The sequence below is a fragment of the Papilio polytes genome, unplaced genomic scaffold, assembly GCF_000836215.1.
Source record: "Papilio polytes unplaced genomic scaffold, Ppol_1.0 DF823288.1, whole genome shotgun sequence".
Taxonomy (NCBI): domain Eukaryota; kingdom Metazoa; phylum Arthropoda; class Insecta; order Lepidoptera; family Papilionidae; genus Papilio; species Papilio polytes.
This window is the reverse complement of record NW_013525916.1, coordinates 2,098,106-2,119,247: the sequence shown is the minus strand read 5'-3', so window position 1 is coordinate 2,119,247 and position 21,142 is coordinate 2,098,106. Positions and strand designations below refer to the sequence as shown.

General features: G+C 35.7%; 1 protein-coding gene across 1 annotated transcript in view; it reads right to left on the bottom strand.

Annotated features, from left to right (window-relative positions):
* The window catches only part of LOC106104996 (protein scalloped), a 74,043-nt gene that overhangs the window by 9,272 nt on the left and 43,629 nt on the right, over nucleotides 1-21,142 (bottom strand). The window contains 3 exon segments of the mRNA XM_013285193.1: nucleotides 8,130-8,259; nucleotides 10,703-10,763; nucleotides 10,765-10,813. Coding sequence (XP_013140647.1) covers nucleotides 8,130-8,259; nucleotides 10,703-10,763; nucleotides 10,765-10,813 — 240 coding nt within the window.

Genomic DNA, 21,142 nt, shown 5'->3' with positions numbered 1-21,142 from the left:
TACGTAACTTGAGTTTTATTCCTTTGAAATTTAGTTTAAACTAACACTTATAAATCACGAGGTTATCTATACTTCTATACTATTATAATAAAGCGTAAACGCACATTTCTTTGTTGCCTAAGATGTCAGCAATTACAGCATTTTTCGAATAATTCTCTTTTTAATAAAAAAACCCTACACTTACGTCCCGCTTTAGGCTATACATTTTCACGCCATTCATCTTACTGGGTAAATATTTTGGATAAAAACCCTAATGTGGGAAAGAGACCATAAGTTGCTGCCAACCTCAAGGAAGCAAGGTTACCATGGTTTGTCATCGTCATGTCATTTTGACATTTGCAATTGAATTTGACAAATTTAATGAATAAAACAATTTTCATAATTTTACGCGATTGAAGTGGCACGGGAACAGCTAGTGATAAAATAAATGAGAACTTCATAATCACAGCATTAAAGTAACCAATTCGGAATGTGGTACTTAGTCAAAATAATTAGTACTTTATCCAGATACAAGTATTTATTACTATCTTCATAGAGAACTTCAGAAATGAGAATTATAAAATGTTTTGCAAGTGTAAAATTTTTCATTAGGCGCTTATAATTTAGGACTCAATACAAAATTGTGTAAGATTAAAGTGAAAGCGAGTCGTAATATCGTGAAGTAAAGTTTTGTAGACTGTGTCGGGACATTCTTGGGATCGCTATGGAGTTATGGCACCGTTTCGGGAAGTTTTCCCTGCGGGTGTTGAGTTAAAATTAGCGATCTCTGCGACCGAAACGAAATTAACATGGAAATAATACGCGATGAATTTAATAATAGTGAATCGACAGTTTGAACATTTTCTTTATTTAATTTCTAAACTTAAAGACTAAGTTGTATATGCAGAGAAGAATTACTATAAAAATGGCTTATAGCACCCACGAATAGGGGTCAAAATTTTAACGTGACGTAACGTAACGTAACGTTTTTAGAGTTTGTAGGCTTAACGTCTGAACGGATCTCCACGAAATTTGGCATAGATGTAAAACATAGTCTGGAACAACACATAGGCTACTTACTTTTGTTTTTTTTAATTTCACGCGGACGGAGTCGCGGGCGAAAGCTAGTTTGAAATAATTTAGAATAGTCCTACTCCCTAAAAGGCATTTAAAATCTTATAACTCTATATAAAAAAACCATCTGAAAACTTAATTTTGCGTCCATATTACTAAAATGATTAAACATGTTTATATTTCTAACAGTGAAAGTTTCTCGAATCTCGTATCGACTAGTTTTTTGAAGTATAAATTTAGGACAAAATTAGGTACATTAAGATTGTGCTATAAACAGTAAAGTGTGGCGACACACCGCCGCAGCCGCAGATCGACGTGTAGAGTGCCTTCACCCGAATCGTCGCGTGCATCCGATATAAATAACCAACGTGGAGGATGAGCTGCGTTTCTATTCCGTGCCGAATAGAAAAACAAGAGATCATTATTTATTAGTTGGTTAGTTGGCTAATTTGGTCCGTTGGCAACGGCCACGCTCTCGAGAGCTCCGATCTAATTGTGCGTGTAGACCTATGAATATTTAAAGTTTTCTACGACAATTTTTATAACATAGATCATGTATTGCTATTTTAATTGTTTTTATTTTTTCTATCTATCTTGCTCGTTTGCCACCTTATATTATAAAAAAAAACTCATATTATAAAGAGACAAGATTTGTATTTTTGTATGTTTAAAATAAATCAAAAACTACTAGGTCGATTTTAAAAATTCTTTCACAGTTAGATAGGTTCTTATAGGCAGGATATATTTTTTAATTTCACACGGGCGAAGTCGCGAGCAACAGCTAATTAATTACAAAGTACATTTTAATTCGAGAAATTATTTACTATTTTCGAGATATTACTATTGTTTCTGGATATAATATGTCAACGAAATTAAACGGAAGGACATCTTAATATAATAAGATGTTAGTGTAATAGTATCCAGAACAATATATTATGATTACAAACGTCTATAACATAATTTATACGATAACCGGAGTGATATTGAAGAACCATCAGAAACACATTAACGTACCGCCGACTCGGCCTCGCGATTGTTTTCCATTACAGCTTTGTGACAGATATATTCTTATTAGACCTTTCATAAAACATATTATATATAAATGAATAGTATTGATCTACAAATTGATGTAATATAGACTGACGATTAAATAAGTCCGCAGTTCCCTAGTCGTTATCTGGGGGATCCATGAATTTGGAAATACATTGTGACTTATGCATATCGTTTAACAGTTGATTGAATAGACAACTTACTGAAATAAACAAATTACAATTAAGCTTTAGATAAGTAATTTCCTCTTGTTCTTCAAAAAGACGAATGGCACAATACATAGACGTTTAATTGCCAAACATATTGATTGTTCTGCACTATTGGATTTAATAAAATTACGCACATAGTAATCAGTGCTCGCTCGAAGACGTTCCAAATGGAGAAACTACAAAGACATAGCGTGTTCCAATAAAAGAAACATTCGGAGAGGTCGAGGCAGAAATTCACGCTGACCCAAACAGAAGATATGCAGCGGAGCTTCGGGAAGGGTTGAGCCGAGACGCCGTAAGGAGGTCCGCGCGGGAGACAATCGGGAGTTATGGCCGAAGGCGGGCGGGGCGCTAAACAACGGGAGCGAAACCCGCCCCTTCTTTATATTTTCTTACTGCGTTCGCTCGGCGGCGGGCCCCTTACACGCTCGCTCGCTCACTAATTGCGCATTCTTCGCATAGTTTAGCCCTCCCGGCGCGCCCCGCCGCCCGCCGCGCTCCCGCCCCCGGACCACGTGAAGCGCCAGCGAAACTTTCATACTGCCAGGATATTGAGCGGTTTTGAATGTCTTAACTCACGAACGCCTGCAGCAACGCTGCCGGTGTTCTGAAGCCGAACTGTTGCCAACAGCTCGCCACCGCGCCACTTCGTCGCTGCTCTCCACTTACTTATCGCTCATGTGTGCTGCCGATAACATAATCATTGCTTATTTGAGCTAAGATATTGAAAACAACGAAAACTACTTCACTTTCATAACCTTGACACAATTTTTATTCCTGTTCTTCTGTAGAAAAAATAATAATGAAGATTTTCGAATTCTTTTTTGTAAAATTTGAGAGGGTGGCCAAGACTCTGAGAGATATCGGAAATGTATCATTGACATTTTTAGGTCACAATGAGAACTTTGCAGCTCGATTTAGCTACATCAAGTAATAAAAACGCAACATCCATAAAGTGGTAAATCAATTCACTTTCCTTTTGGAAACATCGTACTAGATTTATCTAAGATACAATGATTACGACTGAAATGGTCAAAGACCAATTGCAATTATAGATTATGCCATTTCACAGAATCAAGTCACGGTTATAGGCAATAGGTGCGAGGGCAGTTTAGTAATTTCCCGGAGATTATCCGCGACGGCGACGGGTAAGGGCGAGCCGAGGGCGAGGGAACAGACGGACGGACAAGGGTGACGCACTTGAGCTAGATTAAGCCCGGGCCGACACGTCCGCGAGTAATGTGCTCATATATTGTCCGGACGAGGCGCGTGCCCGCAATTATGTGGACGCTAGTGCTGACACCGCGACTCTACATGGCCTTTTCGTCAATTGTAGAGGGATGCAGTGGTCAATGCTAATATTAAAGAAATATAAATATATTCTCTAAAATCTAAGATATTCAGCAATTTAATTACCGGTTAAAGTTCCTTTCCTGAAGCATCCTAACATAATTAACGTGGTATTCCAGATGTATAAATGTTCCTATATTTTACGTAGAATTTTTTGTCACAGTATTTTTAATTTAAAAAATAAAATATAAGAAGAGACAACGTGAAAGATAATTTTGTTTAATATTCCACTTAGCGGAAAAATAATAACATCGCTTTATTTTAAAAATGAGTTCGCAAACATCTCTAATTCAGCTTAAATGTAATAAACAATTTGTCCGAGGCCTCGGTACCATAGGCGTTATTAAAATGTCGCATTTCTTTGCGTACATTAAATCACTTAAGGTGGACACGGCGTCTGATGTAGATTTGTTTAGCAATTCCATCCGGCGCGGGCTTAGCGGACAGTCCTTTAATTAAAACCCGGCCGTGTAATGTTGGCCTGACGCGGGCTTAATGGCAGTCCGCAGGCTTAATGGCCCCCGACGACTTTAATTGTTCCACGTCAATTGTGCCGGGTTACGTACGCGTCTCCGAAACTCCGCCGAAAAATCACCATATGTGCCGTCTGTACTGGCAACAACGAACAAGGGTTGCAAAAGGTTAATTATAGGGAGGTTTTCAGTGCAATTCAGGAAAAGATATAAGAAAGAAGACACCCTGGAAGTAAGGAAATTTCAGGGCCAGATAATCTCGTCATGGTACAATCCGACTATCTAGTTACATCAACATTATTCCGCGCGATAACGGTGCAATCAAACAGATGTAATGATAGCCATTTAGGGAAGAAGATGACACTTCTCAAGTAAGGGTACGTTCAGACTTATAATGCAATCAATAACAATGGCCTAAGGATTTAGAAACTTGCTCCACTACGAGTAGATTAACCGTTATTAAGTTTGCGCACCTTATCATTTGCTTTTCAAATTGATGAACTTGATAGAATCGTGAATATGAACTTCAACTATAAAGGAAAACTAAAGAATGTTGCTACTTTCTATTTAGCATTTAATTTAAAAAACATAGCCATTACAAGGAGCAATGGATCGTATTATTGTGGTATACAATTAAATGAACCTGTCAACATAAAAAGCGTTCTACAGTGTTGTTGGCCGTTCTCCTAATGTCCCACTGAGAGTCGGTCTCAGTTCACACATTCACTATCGTTAGGTGCCAGTATCGCAAACATTGACAAATGCAAAATCAATGTAATAGTAAACGCTTTATGCTTTTTTAATCAACAAAAAAAATCATACTCGTTAATTACTTTGGTATATTTTAATCATCCACTTGCCCTTATCCCTTATGGAGGGTCGGCACAGTATGTGCTGCTCTTCCATACATCTCTATCAGCCGTCATATCTGAATCCACTCCTTTCTTAAGCATATCTTCCTTCACACAATCCATCCATACTTTCTTCGGTCTTCCTCTTCCTTTGTAGCCATCCACATTCAATCTCAACACTTTCTGGTTTATGTCCCCATCATTTCGTCGCATAATATGTCCATACCACGCTAACCTTTTGCTTCTCAATTTCTCCACCACTGGCGCTACTTTCAAACTTCCTCTAATGTACACATTCTTAACTTTATCCAATCTTGTCACACCACACATCCATCTTAACATACGCATCTCAGCCACATGCAATCTCCTTTCATCCGCAACTTTGGTGGCCCAGCATTCAGATCCATACAATACGACAGGTCTTATGATGGACTTGTAGATCTGTCCCTTAAGCCTAAGAGGCATTCTTGGATCACAAGTCACACCAGTAACCTGTCGCCATTTCATCCAACCTGCATTAATTCGGCTTTTTACTTTGGTATATTTTAATAAAGTTGCGAAATTTAAAAACTTCTACACACATCGACAATGTTTGTAGAACCGTAGGTTTTGAAAACGTGGCTTGATAACCGCGATAGAAGTTATAAGTTCCAGAATCCTCGCTAACGTTTTCTATTTTTTTTGCCAAAGAATTAAACAAAAACTGAAAATTAGAGTAACGCATTAATTGTTATGAATGTGAATAAATCAGTGGTCATAAATGAATTCGTATATTACTGCTTTGGTTCTTATCAAATAATGAAAGTAAACCGGCTCTAAAAAACTGTTTATTTTACAGTTCGTAAAGTGTGATTGTAGAATGTGTCCTTGGAAAACTGTACTTTATAAAAATATAGATCTGGCACATAACAAATAAAAACTAGTGTGAATAATCGTTCGAGTTTTGTGAAGTACAAAAGATTTCCGGGCGTTGTTAATTTCTTGAAGGGAAAAGGTTTCATTTAAGTGGCAATCGTCACGTCGCGTTAACGAGCTTCCTGAGTTAACAGAGCAACGTGAAAAAATGTTCGTCTGCAGTCTGCCTTATAGCCGTATCTGCCGAGCTTTCTTTGTAACTGACGCGACTTAATGAATTTGACTTTGAATTAGGTCGAGGGTCAATTTTCTGTAACCCCTTCCATCCGACATAATACAAGCTATAGCTATAGGCTTGTGATATCATTGATTCAAACACATTTGAGGACTGACAAAAAAGTTTACTAAGGTTTTGTGGCATCATCATCACTTAATTAAAAAAGATACTTGGATGCTTAATAAAATTATTTGTCTGTTATACAAATAAAAAATAATGATAACAAGTTATTCAAAATAATGACAGTTGTAAAAACTGCATTCTGAATAATAGGAATAGAACTAGGGAGAAAATCGACCTAAAAAATTAAGTTAATAGAAAAAAAAACGATACTAAAGCCAAAACAGTAATGAATGCAAAATAATAACATGATATTCATAAACAACTTAATTCAGTGTCTTGATTTTCTTCGAAAAACGTTTATTTGTAAATTGTATAATTTTTATTCTAAAAGTCCTAAATTTCATTTAGTAATTAGAGTGATAAAATAACTATGAATACCACCTGGGAGTTATTTTCTCCTAATATGAGAAAGAAAATGAAACGATACGTGTCCACTTCCCGGTATCGGACACACGGGCCGATCGCCAGATAATAATTGTCGGTGCTCGTTTTTCCGTGGAATTGTATTGCAAACCGCTTTGTCGGCGTGCCCCCGTCAGCGCTTACCGTCTTTTGTCTCGTATTGTTCATTTACCGACCTTGATATCATATATGTTGTGTAAGTAAATCCAATGAAACAATGTTCAAGATGATTCAATGGTAAATTTAGCATCTGTTGACGTGTTGGGTATTATATTTAACTAACTTTTGTATTTGGTTTCGCCCACGTATGTTATAAATATTTTTACATTACTACTTTTAACACTGTCTACTAGTTTAACAGCTATAAATTGTAAATTATTGGAGTACTATTTGGAATCCCTCTCATATTTTTAAAATCATCAGTGATCTGATACTTTATGAGTTTTATAAACAAGATCGAAGAAGAAAGTAACAAAACGTAACCAATAAAAGTTATTTAGATTCTAGGACACCTAAATCATTTTAGTCTAACGCTGAAAATCTACGCTGTGGTAATTAACAATGTAACATATGTATGCATTTATGTATACTAAGCGCATATTGCGTCATGTTATTGAGGTAGCAACAATAATTAGCATAATTTCCGAGCATTTCTATAGGTTTGAACTATTTTTATTACATAAAATTCACGTTATATTTCAGCCTTGTTTAGTTTAGCTATAGTTTTTTGATCCCATATTGGGAGTTTTAAATATAATTAAGTTCAAAATTCTATTCTATTTAATACATAAGGGTAATAAGATTGTAAGTGCCTAATACTTTTCTTACTCTGTCTTACTGAAATTCGCGTCGAACGTGGAAGGGGAATGGCAATTATAAAATTTTATGACCATTTGGTGATAATATTTGTATGCGATTTTTTTACTTAACAATTCAACACAAAATCATGCGGAACTTCTAGGTATTAGTTTCGTATTTCAATTACTAAAAGTACAAAAAATATTTTCATACCACGTAGCGATTATTTATAAAAAAAAAACTGTTAGAAATACTTTATACAGTAATTGCCTTTGACATACATATATAACATTTCAGAATGCCTAACAATTATTTTTAATCTATATAATAAGTCATAGAAGGTATTCCGAGGTCACTACGAAATGGCATTTTTAACGTTTTATTGACTTGTGTATTTATTTTTAAAAACCATTAGTTGTTCATGAACATAATTGTGTTACAAGAAACACAATCAAACCAATGAGAATTATATTCTGTAAACTTACTGGTATTAAAAAAAAAAAAGTCGGTCTCCAGAGGCCACATACACATAATTTTAGGCCAACGTAGAGTCCAATAGGCTGAAAGTGATAGAATCCCAGTCTTTTTCTTCTACGGTACTATCTTTCATAGTCGTTTTATAACGTAAATAGAACATTCTGGCAATACGCGTTTGAACCGCAAGTTCCTCTAGCATGTCCGGACTCACCGTACATCTTGCCCTCGTCGGAGAGGATGATCTTGCGCCTGCCACACGGGGGGTAGATGGCCAGCGCCTCCTGAAAGCTCTGCTCGATGTCTGGACTCCAAACACCCTCTGCATCTGCAGCTGACAGGTCCTGGAAAAGTTAATGATTTATTAACTATCTGAAAAAACTTAGTTGTTGTAGTTTAGTTGGGATAGGTTTTGGTCCGTCAAAATAGCATGATGGTTGAAAACTGTTATAATATTGTCTATATTATCGAAATTAAGAGATTTAAATCATTTCTAGATCATCAGATGAAACTAATATATTTAATTCTGTCTAATTCTAGTTGCTTCTTTTATAATCCAGTTTTGCTACTTTTAAAAATACTTTTATCATTGTGCCTAATGTTGAGGAGGTACATGAAATCTCCAATTTTGAAAAGTCTGTGCACATTAGTAAGCGTATTCCTGTAACATTACGTTTGTAATCAAAATTACCTGTAGTTCTAGGTAACAACGCAATATAAACATTTCACTGAAGCTCTAGTTCAATACTAAACATCGTAATTACAATCGATTAAAGGAATTGTTTATGTAGTAGCTCTCCCAAGTTATCAGTTAGCGAATGGGATTTGCCGCGATCGGTTTCACCTTGACCTTCGTTCCTCTAAATATTTGCGCTTCGAAAAAATAGTATTGGCATTCAAATGTGAACATGAATCGACATCTCTCGATACTAAAGAGTGGTTCACACTGGAGCTACGTATGTAAGAAATCAATACGTTAAATGATTTTACTACCTGTCACGTTGAAGTTAACAAGCTCTTGTTAGCTAGATAAGAATAGAATATAGTGACATTATTTATAGTAAAAGATTACGAGTTTTTTTTAGTTAGTGTCATTACAAAGGAATCAGAAAGACCAAGACTGATTTGATTTTAACAATGTTTGAAAAATCAAACGGTTAGCACTCACGTCTATTTTTAATAATTAGTAATAATGATGTCTTACGAAAGTGTAGACAATTTAATTAAACGACTATTTTGTGGCTAAGGTGGAGGTATATTTATTGAAATTTTCCTCAATTTTCGTGGATCACTGCAACCTGTGATGCAGGAATGTATATTTAATTTCAATACAATATGGAATAAGGGAAACACTTCTCCAGTGTGTACTATGCCTTAGTGTGACAATTCATTCTATTACATGAACCAATGCGCGCCCGCGACTCCGTCTGCGTAAGTAAACTGACCTTGACGGAACCGGCGTATTCATTCATAACGCGTATAGAAACATCGGCTCTGTATTAGTGATTTCACATTGAATGGATAAAAGTCAGTGTTATCAAATGTCGGCTTTTATGATAATACTACGCCTTGATAAATTACATTAATCTCTGTGATAAAAAGTTAATTACCAATAGCAAACTTTTTTCGTGGTCAATTAAATGATAAAAGAAGAAAAATGAACGCATTGTTAGATTTTATTTAGGGGTGCAAAAAGTTACAAAGAGATGGGGACAAATGAGATAGAGTAGTTATCAGGAGAATTGATGGATTAAATACCTTCAAGCCTTGATCTCATCACAAGAAACGTTCAATTAAAACTAATTCTATGTTTTTGATTATTATCTCCACAACTCTAAACATCCTTGACAAAGATTGTTCCTACTATACAATAGACTATCGTTGAATGTAATTGTTAACTATTATGTGTTTGATACATACATGCGTAGGATAATGTGAGATATTCTACTACAACTAGGGCTACAGAAGTTGTGCGGAACTACAATAAATTATGAAAACGATACTACTGTCAAAGTATCCAGTGAACATAAAACAGACGCCGGGTGAAGTCGGAACGTCTCGATTTTCCCTGGATCAGAAACACAAGGCGAGTGCGTCATTGTAATTAATAGACTCGATTCTATTCTCAAAGGAAAATAAAAATACACACCGACTTCGGGAGCCGACGCGGACGTCGTTCGAAAACATCGTGAATCACTCGCCGTTCCGCGAACACTCGAAATACTCGAGCGATATCTCGCCGAATTACGAATAATCGATACACCTGTTACTTGTATCGTACTCGTGTCAAAATAAATTAACATTTACGGAGTAAAACGTGCTGTGTTAATTTATTATCTATGTAAAAAGGTTTATTATTGTCTTCCCACTTTAAAAGAAGTTTGATTTTGTGCTGATTCATGATTCGAAGAGGCTAAGAAAATTAAGATAACGTACTACTGTCGAGTTTATCGAATGACACTTGCATTTAGAGTATATATATAGTATAATACAATACTGTTTTGAACTTGTACGAATATGTCCAATGACAAGGAAAGTTGTTATAATACCAATGCAATTCTTAAAATCGGAAAAAAATATGTATGCAATTTCGGCGAAAAGTGCGAAATGCGAAATGTACTACCAATTAGTTTAAATTCGCGGTAAGAGATCAATGCGTTTTATTATTACTGGCTCATAATGAATGGAAAATAAAGAGAGTGGAAATGTAACTTATAGTATGGATAACACTAAACGTACAAGTCAGTATGACAGTAAGCTTTAGTATTTGGAGATATGATTGTTTACCTTCTCATCGTCACTGGCGTCTCCGACGTCGAGGTGCTTGGCGTCCGGGCCGCCCGAGCCCCGCCGCGCTCCACGGGGACGCAATCGTGCCGGCTGCGAGCGCGCCGCTCGCTGAAACAACACATCACCATTACAATCCTTCTAAGAAGTTGTATGTTGTATTGCAAAGTTTTGGCTATTAAAAATGGTTAAATTTTCATGATGCTTACAATTCCTGTAGTTCACTATAAGACGACTTTATTCATAGTTAATTTAAAAGCATTAAAATTGAATATAGATTTAGGATAAATCGCTAAAGAGTTTTTATATGCTAATAAAACACGATAAAACATCGTAATAATTGACCTTGAAAAGACGTAGAATGAACTAGTCCATGTGATGTAAGAATTAAAGGTAACATTATATTGTTTCTTAGAATTAACCGAGACATCATATAACTCTGTTATCTATATGTCTACTTATGTGTTTACGTTCGGATTTAGACAAGTTTCTTAGAAGGCAGGTATCAAGTTTTGATAAACATTTCTCACAAGAGTCACTAATAAATACAATTGGCTTAGATTTTACCGGATTCTGTAGGGTTATGTTTTTGTTTTAACATGAGGTTTTGTATATCACTTTAATTACTGCCTTCTTTAATAACAACTTAGCTAATTGACTAGTGAAGTGTTAATACGTTTTGTATTCTGATTGTCATAAAATTGCTGTTAGTATCTTTAATTAAGTGTTATTTCGGTCCATTTCAACTTCGGTAGGGGCATGGTTGAGTGTAAATCTGTGACGTAGTCCGTTGTTTGCTTATATCCATTCGGATGCTTGCGTTGTTAACGTTGTGATCGTATTGTGGCTACTGGCACGTTACAACACAACCAGATTTATAACCGTACACTACGTGTAAACTTACTACCCACTATAACTACTTTGTGTCTATACAACATTACAATTTAGTTGAATATCACATTTTACGAACTGTTTGATATAAATGGTTTATTACATAACATTACAGAGTTTTACAATAATTCAAAGACAAACATCCGCGTTGTGCGATCACTTCATCGCCGTTTTTTTTTTTCGTTTTGACATATCCGAATGTTACCAGCCTCTCCCGCGTGAACACATAGTTAGAGTTTGCAACAAGTCTCCTGGTTTGTTTAGGCTTTATGTAATCGCAAAATACCTTCAAGTACTTAGTATTTTTTGCTTTTTTTTTGTTATTTTTATTATAATAACAAAAGTATCAAGTTATAAACTGTCCAAAAATAAACAAATAATTACAAAAGAACTGTTATAAATAACCGCGGTCCGAATGATTCACGATTCAAACAAAAAGGCAAAAAACCATCAAGAAAAACTTCCAGAATGTTTGTCTAAAATTTCTTAATACCGAGTATCTTTGTTCCCACAAGATCCGAGAGCGGAGGTCGTAGGTATTCTCGAAATTTTCATATTTACCGTTAGAAATATGCAGGTACGAAACGTTAACAATATAAATATAATATCAAAACGGAGAATTTCGTTATGAAGATCGGATCGGGAGCCGGGAGGATAAAATATGCGCCGCCCGCTTGCGAAGCGATGTCCCCCACACTTTATAAATCCTGCGTCGCCTCGCCTCGCTTCGCCCACCTTGAGCAAACTAACTTTTACCAAACGACCCAAGTATTTCATCTACTTTTATCTGTTATTAAACAGCAACTCACTTAACATTCATACTTTCAATTGGAATCGTTTAGATGAAATTGTTTTTGTGTAAGAGAGATTTGTGGGGGCGGTTGTATTGTTCGCGAAGCCCGTTTGAAATTGTGTAACACAGTTATAAGAATTTGAAGTGAGCGGTTGTAAACAGATTTGTTTATTATCAGCATGTAGTTATAATTGTAGAATTACCTTTAACTATTTTCGTTTATTTCAGTAGGTTTTTAAACAGGATTTTTTATTCCTATTTAAATTTCGATATCTTTAAGTAAAAAAGAACTGCGATGTTTAAATATGGCTTGCATTACTAGATTTATCTAAATGAAATGTGTGAAGCATAAAGTTAGCAATTCGCAACAAAAGGCTAGGTAATTGGTTGCATCGATTTTCCAAGTCCAGCGTATGACGACAAAGTTAAAAGTGAACGTAGCAATTATAACGAACAGCGCGGTGTCCCCGCAGTGTGGTGTGTTGAAAGTCCGACTGAACGTCGCCCTACATCCACCCGACAAATTTGTACTACCATTATTTACTAGCTTTACATTGTACGTTTTACAACTGGCGTGAATAATAACCGGATTCCACCATACCATTTACAGACATGTATTAAATGATATAGAACAAAGCTGATAGTACTAGCTTCATCTTGCAGTGTTACAAAAAGTCAATATGTTGGAGCGAGACAAAGAAATATGATTGAACAAACAGCTCGCTGGGAAAACTGATGACTGTAGGTTTTAATAGAGCTGGTCGCTAAGTCACTAACGCAATGCTGTGCACTTCATTCATAATGCAATTACAAGACATGCTCGTTTTATATAATCGTAAAGCTTGTATTCATTTTAAATCTTTTCAACTGTTGTTATTTTTATATATGATGTTTATGACATTTCTGAATCTTTTTTTGACTTGTTATTTATTTTAAATCCGATCTGTTCTCTACTTATCTACAATGTACAAACCCATATGTTATCTGTTGTGAAATCTGAATTGATATTAAGTAATACAGCCTAAGCCTGCGGTGAACAAGGAACGGAAATGCAGATCATCTTTACAGTTAGACGCGGCCAGCCCATACGCAGAGTCAGCGACGGCTAGAAACAGGTTAGCATTCGCTGGAAGTAGCGGAATTCTTTTAACCTACATAGGCCTCAATTAGCCTATTACAACCGTAATTGGATGTAATACGCATTTTCTTTAGCATGAGCTAGTCGTCCTTTATGGTGATTTTTCAAAAGGATTCATGTGACGTCAGATATAGATATGCAATTTATTATGATAGAATGGCTATGGGATTGACTGTTAAGTAACATAATTGCAAATCATGCTTTGAATCACTATAATTATTAGTCTTTTTCCAGCCTCATCCACGGCCTACTGCTATTGTAATAGAGCGTCGATTTATCGGCAATATTTAAGTCCTTTCATCATCCTTAACTTTCGTATTACTAAATATTTTTAATGCATACATAATCAAAACCCCCTAATTGCTTAAATAAAAAGCTTACTCACAAGCCGCTATTAATTAATAAAGGAAAATCTTTACATACAGTAGTCACGGGCGTTTTGTCATTGCTCCAGCGGAGAGGGTCCCACTTATTGCGGACACTTGTCATATCAACACAATGCGAGCGTCGAGAGGGGATGCTTTATTATTTTAATTATTGCAGTCGCGATGCGCCCTCTGTCGGCGAGCGCGGCGCGGTGCCGCTTTGATGCGGCCTCGAATTAGCAGCTGGATTGTTGTAATTGAACGCCCTCCACTCCCTACTTATTAATCAGCACTAATGCTCATTGCCGTTTCGATGTCTAGTTCATTTATTAGACGAACGCTTATTGCCAATTACAGTTCATTGTCTCCTTCAGTTTACAAATTAACTTGATTTAATATGCGTTGAGAGTGTAGATTCTTCCTTATCTTTAGTCTTTAATGATATCTATACTAATATTATACAGAGGAAAGATTTGAATTTTTGTACTAATTGAAATAACTCAAAAACTACTGAGCTGATTCCAAAAATTGCACAATTAAAAATCTATGTTATCACTGAATAACATCATACTAATATTATAAATGCAAAAGTTTAGGTGGGTGGATGTTTGTTAGATTTTGATGAAATTTGGCATAGATGTCTACATCATATCCTCTAGGATAGTCTGGAAGCAGACATACGCTACTTGCATTTCTTTTTTTTTTATTCCGCGCGGACGGTATCGCGGGCGAAATCTAATAGGCTATATATTTATTTTTTTTTTTTAATTTCACGAGAGCGAAGTCGTAAAAAAGATAACTTTTCATTTCCTTAAGAAAAAAAACTTTTCGTACAAGGTGATCATAAATAATACTTGTGTCGAATGTAAACGAGGCTCGTCAATCACAGCACTGTCAGATCTGTGATCAGAGAGATGCGGCTCGCAGCGCCAGCGCTCCGAGCGGCTGCAACGCTCGACTTAACGTTTCAATTCACGGACCCTCGCCGACAATCATTAAAAACATCAATAATCATATATCATTTTCTTTATTCCACATCATTGGCGATACACAAATTAGGCACATTATACAAAATCAGTATGCAGTTATACAGAAGAAACATTTGTATATTTTATGTATCGAAGTAACTCAAAAACTACTGGCTCTATTTTAAAAATTCTTACATTATTAAAGAGCTACGTTATCAGTGTACAACATAGGCTATGATTTTTATTGTTTATTTTTTTCATGCGGGCGAAATCGCGAGCAACAGCTAGTCATAAATCTATTTTTACTAATAGTAGCAACAGCTCGCGTAAACTTAAAAAATAATATACACACAGCATGTTACTGATAACGTAGTTTTTTAACTGTGAAAGAATTTGTGAAATCGGCTTAGTAGTTTTGAGATTTCAATACACACAAATATACAAATCTTTCCTCTTTATAATATTAGTGTAGAAGTATAGATTAAAGCAGTGATTCTCAAGCTTTTTTTTTGTTGCGACACATATTTAACGAGATCAAAATTTGGCGGCACACAAAAGTGCCGCGGCACGGTAGTATACGTATACGGCCAATAGCTTTCCCATCTTCATTATTGATTGTCATTTATTTTAGTACATCCTTATCCGTAGGAATCTGCAGCAGTTATTAAGGACGTCCTGTCATCATATCGTGGATTAGTGGACATTGCGAGCTACAAGTTGCGACTAGTGTTAATCCAATAATACTTTTCCTTCTTCAATCCAATAACACGGCGCTTGAGAAATTCTGTGTCCGTGTTTAACACGGTCACCAGGAATCACTATGTACTAGCTTTCGCCCGCGATTCCGTCCGCGTAGAACTATAAAAACAAAACTGAGTACCCTATGTGTTCTTCCAGACTACCCTCTAAGTCTATGACAAATTTCATCGAAATTCGTTCAGCCGTTTAGGCTACAAACTCTAACATCCATCCATCCATCTAAACTTTCGCATTTATAATATTAATATGAAGTATGATTAGTATTGTTCCACTCATCACTGATTTACAGTACAGATTACAAAAAAAGTTTCATTATCAACTAGACTTAAGAAAGCAAGAAAAGGTGTAAAGTTCTAAGTAAAATTATTAAGTTTTAAAATCACGTAATAGTTAATGATAATGATTATTAGCCATTTTCAACCCTTATTGTTAACTTGGTCTCTTGATTTAAAACTTGAATATTTCGATGACTTGTAACTTTATATGGGCTGCCCACTTAGATGAACCGTGAAGTCTTTGTGATTGACCTACTTCTTGTTAACAACCTCTTCTGTATTTATAAATAGAATGATTTATGAAGAAGTAAAAGCAAGAAAATTTTGATAAAATATTTTATGATCTTTTTAAATTCCATTTTTCCCTTAACTATTCAAACTATTTACTGATAATAAAGAGTGGCCAATTTATTTTATAAGAATCTATAAATACCATAAAGGATCAAGAAGTGTGAATCAAGTTTTGCTTATAATATCGCGTTAGTATGGTTAGTTACCTGTATCGATCATACAACGGAAATGCTCTGCTGTTACACGACTGACGGACTAAACGCTAGTACGGACTCCAAAAGCTTTCATATATCCATACTCTATACTAATATAATAAAGCGTAAGCGTTTTTTATTTTTTATTTTTTATATTCACGCTATTAGGGATAAATAAATTTGAAAAAAAAAGAACTTCAAATGGGAAAGGTATTAAAAACTACAAGCTGCCAAAATTAAAGAAGCAAGGTTCTCATAGTTTGTCATCATGTCATGTCATGACATTTGCAATTGATAATTTGACAAATACAAACAATAAAATAAAACTTTCATAATTTCATGCGGACACGGGAACAGCGAGTTTTATTATAAAGTGAGTGTATAAGTGTATAAGCACACTATAGTTCAAATAAGGTTATACGATGTAAAAAAAATAACTAACAAGGTAATTAGAACGTGAAGTAAAAAATATTCCTATTGAAAATCGGACAATATCTTACATTATGTCATACAAAAGAGTGATGTGGCGTCAGTTGTACATCTAAACTTCCGAAATGAATATTCATGATACTTGGTATCGGTAGCAATTTACACACGTTTAGTAAATAAGATAATTAACGCTATCCACGTAGCTACAAGCCACAAGCGCAGTGCTAATGCAAGTGTTTACTACGAAAACGTCGACAAAAAGTGAGCGCTTGTCCTCTACTGGAGCGGCTTGTAGCACGCGATTCCTGTAACAGGAATGCATTTAATACCAACGACGGAATAATGCCGGTAATTTAACAGCATGTGTATACTCCCCTTTATTTCTCTTTATCGCATGTCATTAAGGACCTATAAAATTTGTCGGCTTTGTTTTTTTCCCTACCCGCGGTGTTTGAACGACAATGTGTGTAACTTGCGTTGTTTGTATGTAAGAAGTTGAAAGATGTAATGTAGTGTGCCACTGTCTATTTAGTAAGACTACATACCACAAAGGGAATGTTTGATAAATGATTTTAACGATTTTATTTTCCAAAAGCTGTTAAAACATTGTTGAATATTATCAACATCAGTTATTATGTTAATTAAAATAATATGAGTTTTAAAAGATGCAACAAACTCTAAATCCTAACAACTATTTATTCTGGAATACATTAAAAACATACGCGATGTAACATTGTGTTACACGTCGCAATCGGTGTAACAAATATCCATGCTCGTTGGCTTTAGACCAAAAAACCTCAGCATATTGTCGAAAGTTCGTTGTAGCGAGTTCGAAATTCAAATAAAGTGCAGGAGCGGGTAGAAATAGAGAAATGATTTCCGTATGGGTTGTTTCCACGGGCTGGGGAGGTAGGGGTGAGTCGGGCCACCTGTGAACACGAGGGTTCGGCGCCAAAGTATGTTAATTAATTTTCGGTTGACCGTCCACTGTTATACGGACGCTCGAATCTCGCGCGCGGTTACCCGGCATTTTGTTATGGCGTATGACCTTTCTGTTAGCATTTCTAATTATATCACCGTGCTGTATTTTCACTCGGATTTTTATTTTTTACTTTTACGTTTCATTCCCAACTCTGAAATGCTTTATGTTCAACAACAATTATGTCCTTTTGACGAGTAACGGCTAAAACTATCTAGTAATTTATCTTAATGTTGGCAACATAGGTCGATTAATTTAGACGCCGCACTTAAGTCTTGACTTACCGACCTGTATTGAGCCATAGCACTCAATCGTGTGACCTAATTGATACGATATTAAATCGATAAGAAATAAATTCGAACGTGACTCGATTTTCAGAGGCGGACTCGATTAATTATTCATCGAAATGGGCTCGCCATTGAAGCGGTGTCGGATATGGGGCGCGTGGGCACTTCTACCTGATACTTTGAAGATTGATTCGCGACGTTCTCTCGGATGCGCGTGCTACAAAGATGTTTATCACGCGGCGCGAATGTTTACAAACTGGCCGCGACGTGCGGTGACAGTCCACGTGGTGCAGGGTTGCCATACGAGATAATCATCAATTATTCCAATGACAGATTGCTAACTTTTTGTATAAGTGTAATATTTTATTCATACGTGTATTTTCTTAAGTATATTTAAACATGTTTTTGTGCTAAAAGCCTTCTTGGTTATGTTCTTTAACAAACTATATGTCATTATTATTAATATAAACTTACAACTTTTCTCTTCCCTTTCATGACATCGTATATCCACAAATATAGGACCAGTTTAGATTTAGTCTTGGTAAAACATGTTTACCAATACCAGCCTCCGTACAAACTCTACAGTAGCACAAATAATATGTGCATTATATTAGCGATAACAGGCAGGCATACATAACGCGCGCACTGTGCCACAGATAATATTAGACTTCTGGCGCGAAACATGATTAATCGTTAAATAACGGCTATAAATTGAAGTCGTATAAACAAAGGAATGGGAGGACTAAATGTGTTAGAGGGATTTGAACATTTCATTAGCGGTTTTAAAATGTAAAGGGCGCTAATGAGCCATTTGAGAAATACGATCTCGATCGGTTTTAATTTTTTGTGTCCGTTGCCGCCATTTTTTTCTAGCGCTGCAAAGCGACCGCGTGGACGAAGATAATCATGGGAGCGCACCTCTGACTCATGTACGCTAGTGCCAAGCAAGCATTACGACGAGAATAAAGCTGTATCAATTCGCAACTGCATGCTAATAACAACTGTAAGTCGACGTAACAAGTGCTAAAACGCAACACGTCCAACTAAACATAGACTCAAATGAATCATCGGCCAGTTCGCCAGCTGCGAATTAAGGTTCGTATTGCAATATTCTCGGCGAATAGCGCGACTCCTCTTACATTATGAAACGTAATAAAAACAATAATACGACGCGGCATGGCGGACGTACTGAGTTCGTTTTTGTTTACTATAGTACAATGATTGAAGATTCATACCGGATTATACTTTCACTAATAAGCGTACTTAAAATAAACATGTCGGTATTGGTTCACGCGAATGTTCGAGAGTTTTACAGTTAGCGGTATAGCGAGAGTTTATCGTCGCTAAACAATTTGCTCAAGTATCGATGTAGGGTAAACTTTGAGATTGTCTTTAATGTTTACCCACTTGTGTTGAGATGCAGAGCATTGAAAGCAGTCGCGGGAAGTGACGTGCGCCTATCGAGGTGCCAACGCCGGCGCGAGGTAAACAATGCATGGAAATATCTACATACGTCTTGTACCAGGCAAATAATAACGCTGACGTACAACACCACGCCAGATTAACACTGCTGAAGCACTTTATTGCGTTAACTTGTAACCTATAGTAGACGATATTATTGCTTTTAAATATCCTAAAGCAAAATTTGTTTAAATAAACAAAAAAAAACCATATAGAAAGGTATAAACAAAAGAATAAACGGGTTAATTACATATGCGTATTCCATAGCAACATTAAGTCGTAAACGTAATAAAATCAGTCTATAAAAACACGCAAGTTAGACACAATAAACCTATCTGTCCATTGCGTGGTAGGGGGGAGAGGATAGTCTCTGAATGGCCCAAAGTTGTGTTGATCTCACGGGTCAGATGTCAAGTGGCACTAACAACTCAACTACTGGCTTCAAGTACAGAGAAGTTGATTTACGAGATACATTGAATTTATGGAGAGCGTATATTATGGATTCAAATTGTTTCATAATAGCAATAGTTGTTTTATTATTAATTTTAAGCCAGAATAAAACTGCAAAGACAGTGCGTTTTTATTTATCGTATATTTTACTTGGATCCTGAATATCTATTGGCAAAAAGTAGTGCGTTTAATAATTACTTTTCATTTAATATTAAAGCTTATTTATTTGTAGAATGTTTTTAGAATAGCAAAGTTTTATCTTTGAATCTATGGCTCTATCTACGTATATTAAATCTACTTAAAATGCGTTAAATTTCAATATTAACTAACTAATGTTTCAGGTAAGATCCCAATGACTATTCAATAAAACATAATCTGCTTGCCACATTAATAAAAAACCTAGACACAACAGGTCGAAACAGGTTAGCAAAAACATAACGAGAACACCTGTTCAATAAGCACCACATATGGACAGTGCAAAATGAATATTTGCAAGTTTTTATTATTACTAATAAAACATAACAAAGCTATAATTATACTGAGTACTTTTAGTTGTCTGTTATTGTATTTTTATTCTGCAAAATATCATAAAACTTTACGTGTTTATTTTCTAGTAATTAGTAGTTTCAGTTAAATTAAGCGATTTAATTTGTGTTACATCTTTATATCTCTATTTAAGTATTTTAAGTTCTACATTTAAAGCTAGAACTTATAAATTTCATATTATTGATTGCATGAAGTATAATGGCCGTCATGCAGAGATAACAACCTCATGGTTAGGATCAGGAGTACAGACTACCGATCTAACGGTCGTGGGTTCGAATCCCAACACCATTTATATAAAAAGTTAACGTAGAGGTATCGTAATGTCACAACATAGTAAAGAATCCATAGTAACAAAATAGTGTTTATAAAATTAAAGTAACAAATCAAGTCAGAGCCCGTGAGGCGTGTTACTGGCTGTATGTAAATATCGTGTAACCCGACTGAATATAAAGTTATATTTCATAGCACATAATATACAGCAAGTAATAGCTACTGGTAATCGTCGGGTGTTCCATGCAACGCTTATTAATACGTTTATTCATCGATCCATCATTTAGCCTTATAAAATGGAGCGTAGAGGAAACCCAGTTTTACTGTTTCGATAGGATATTATG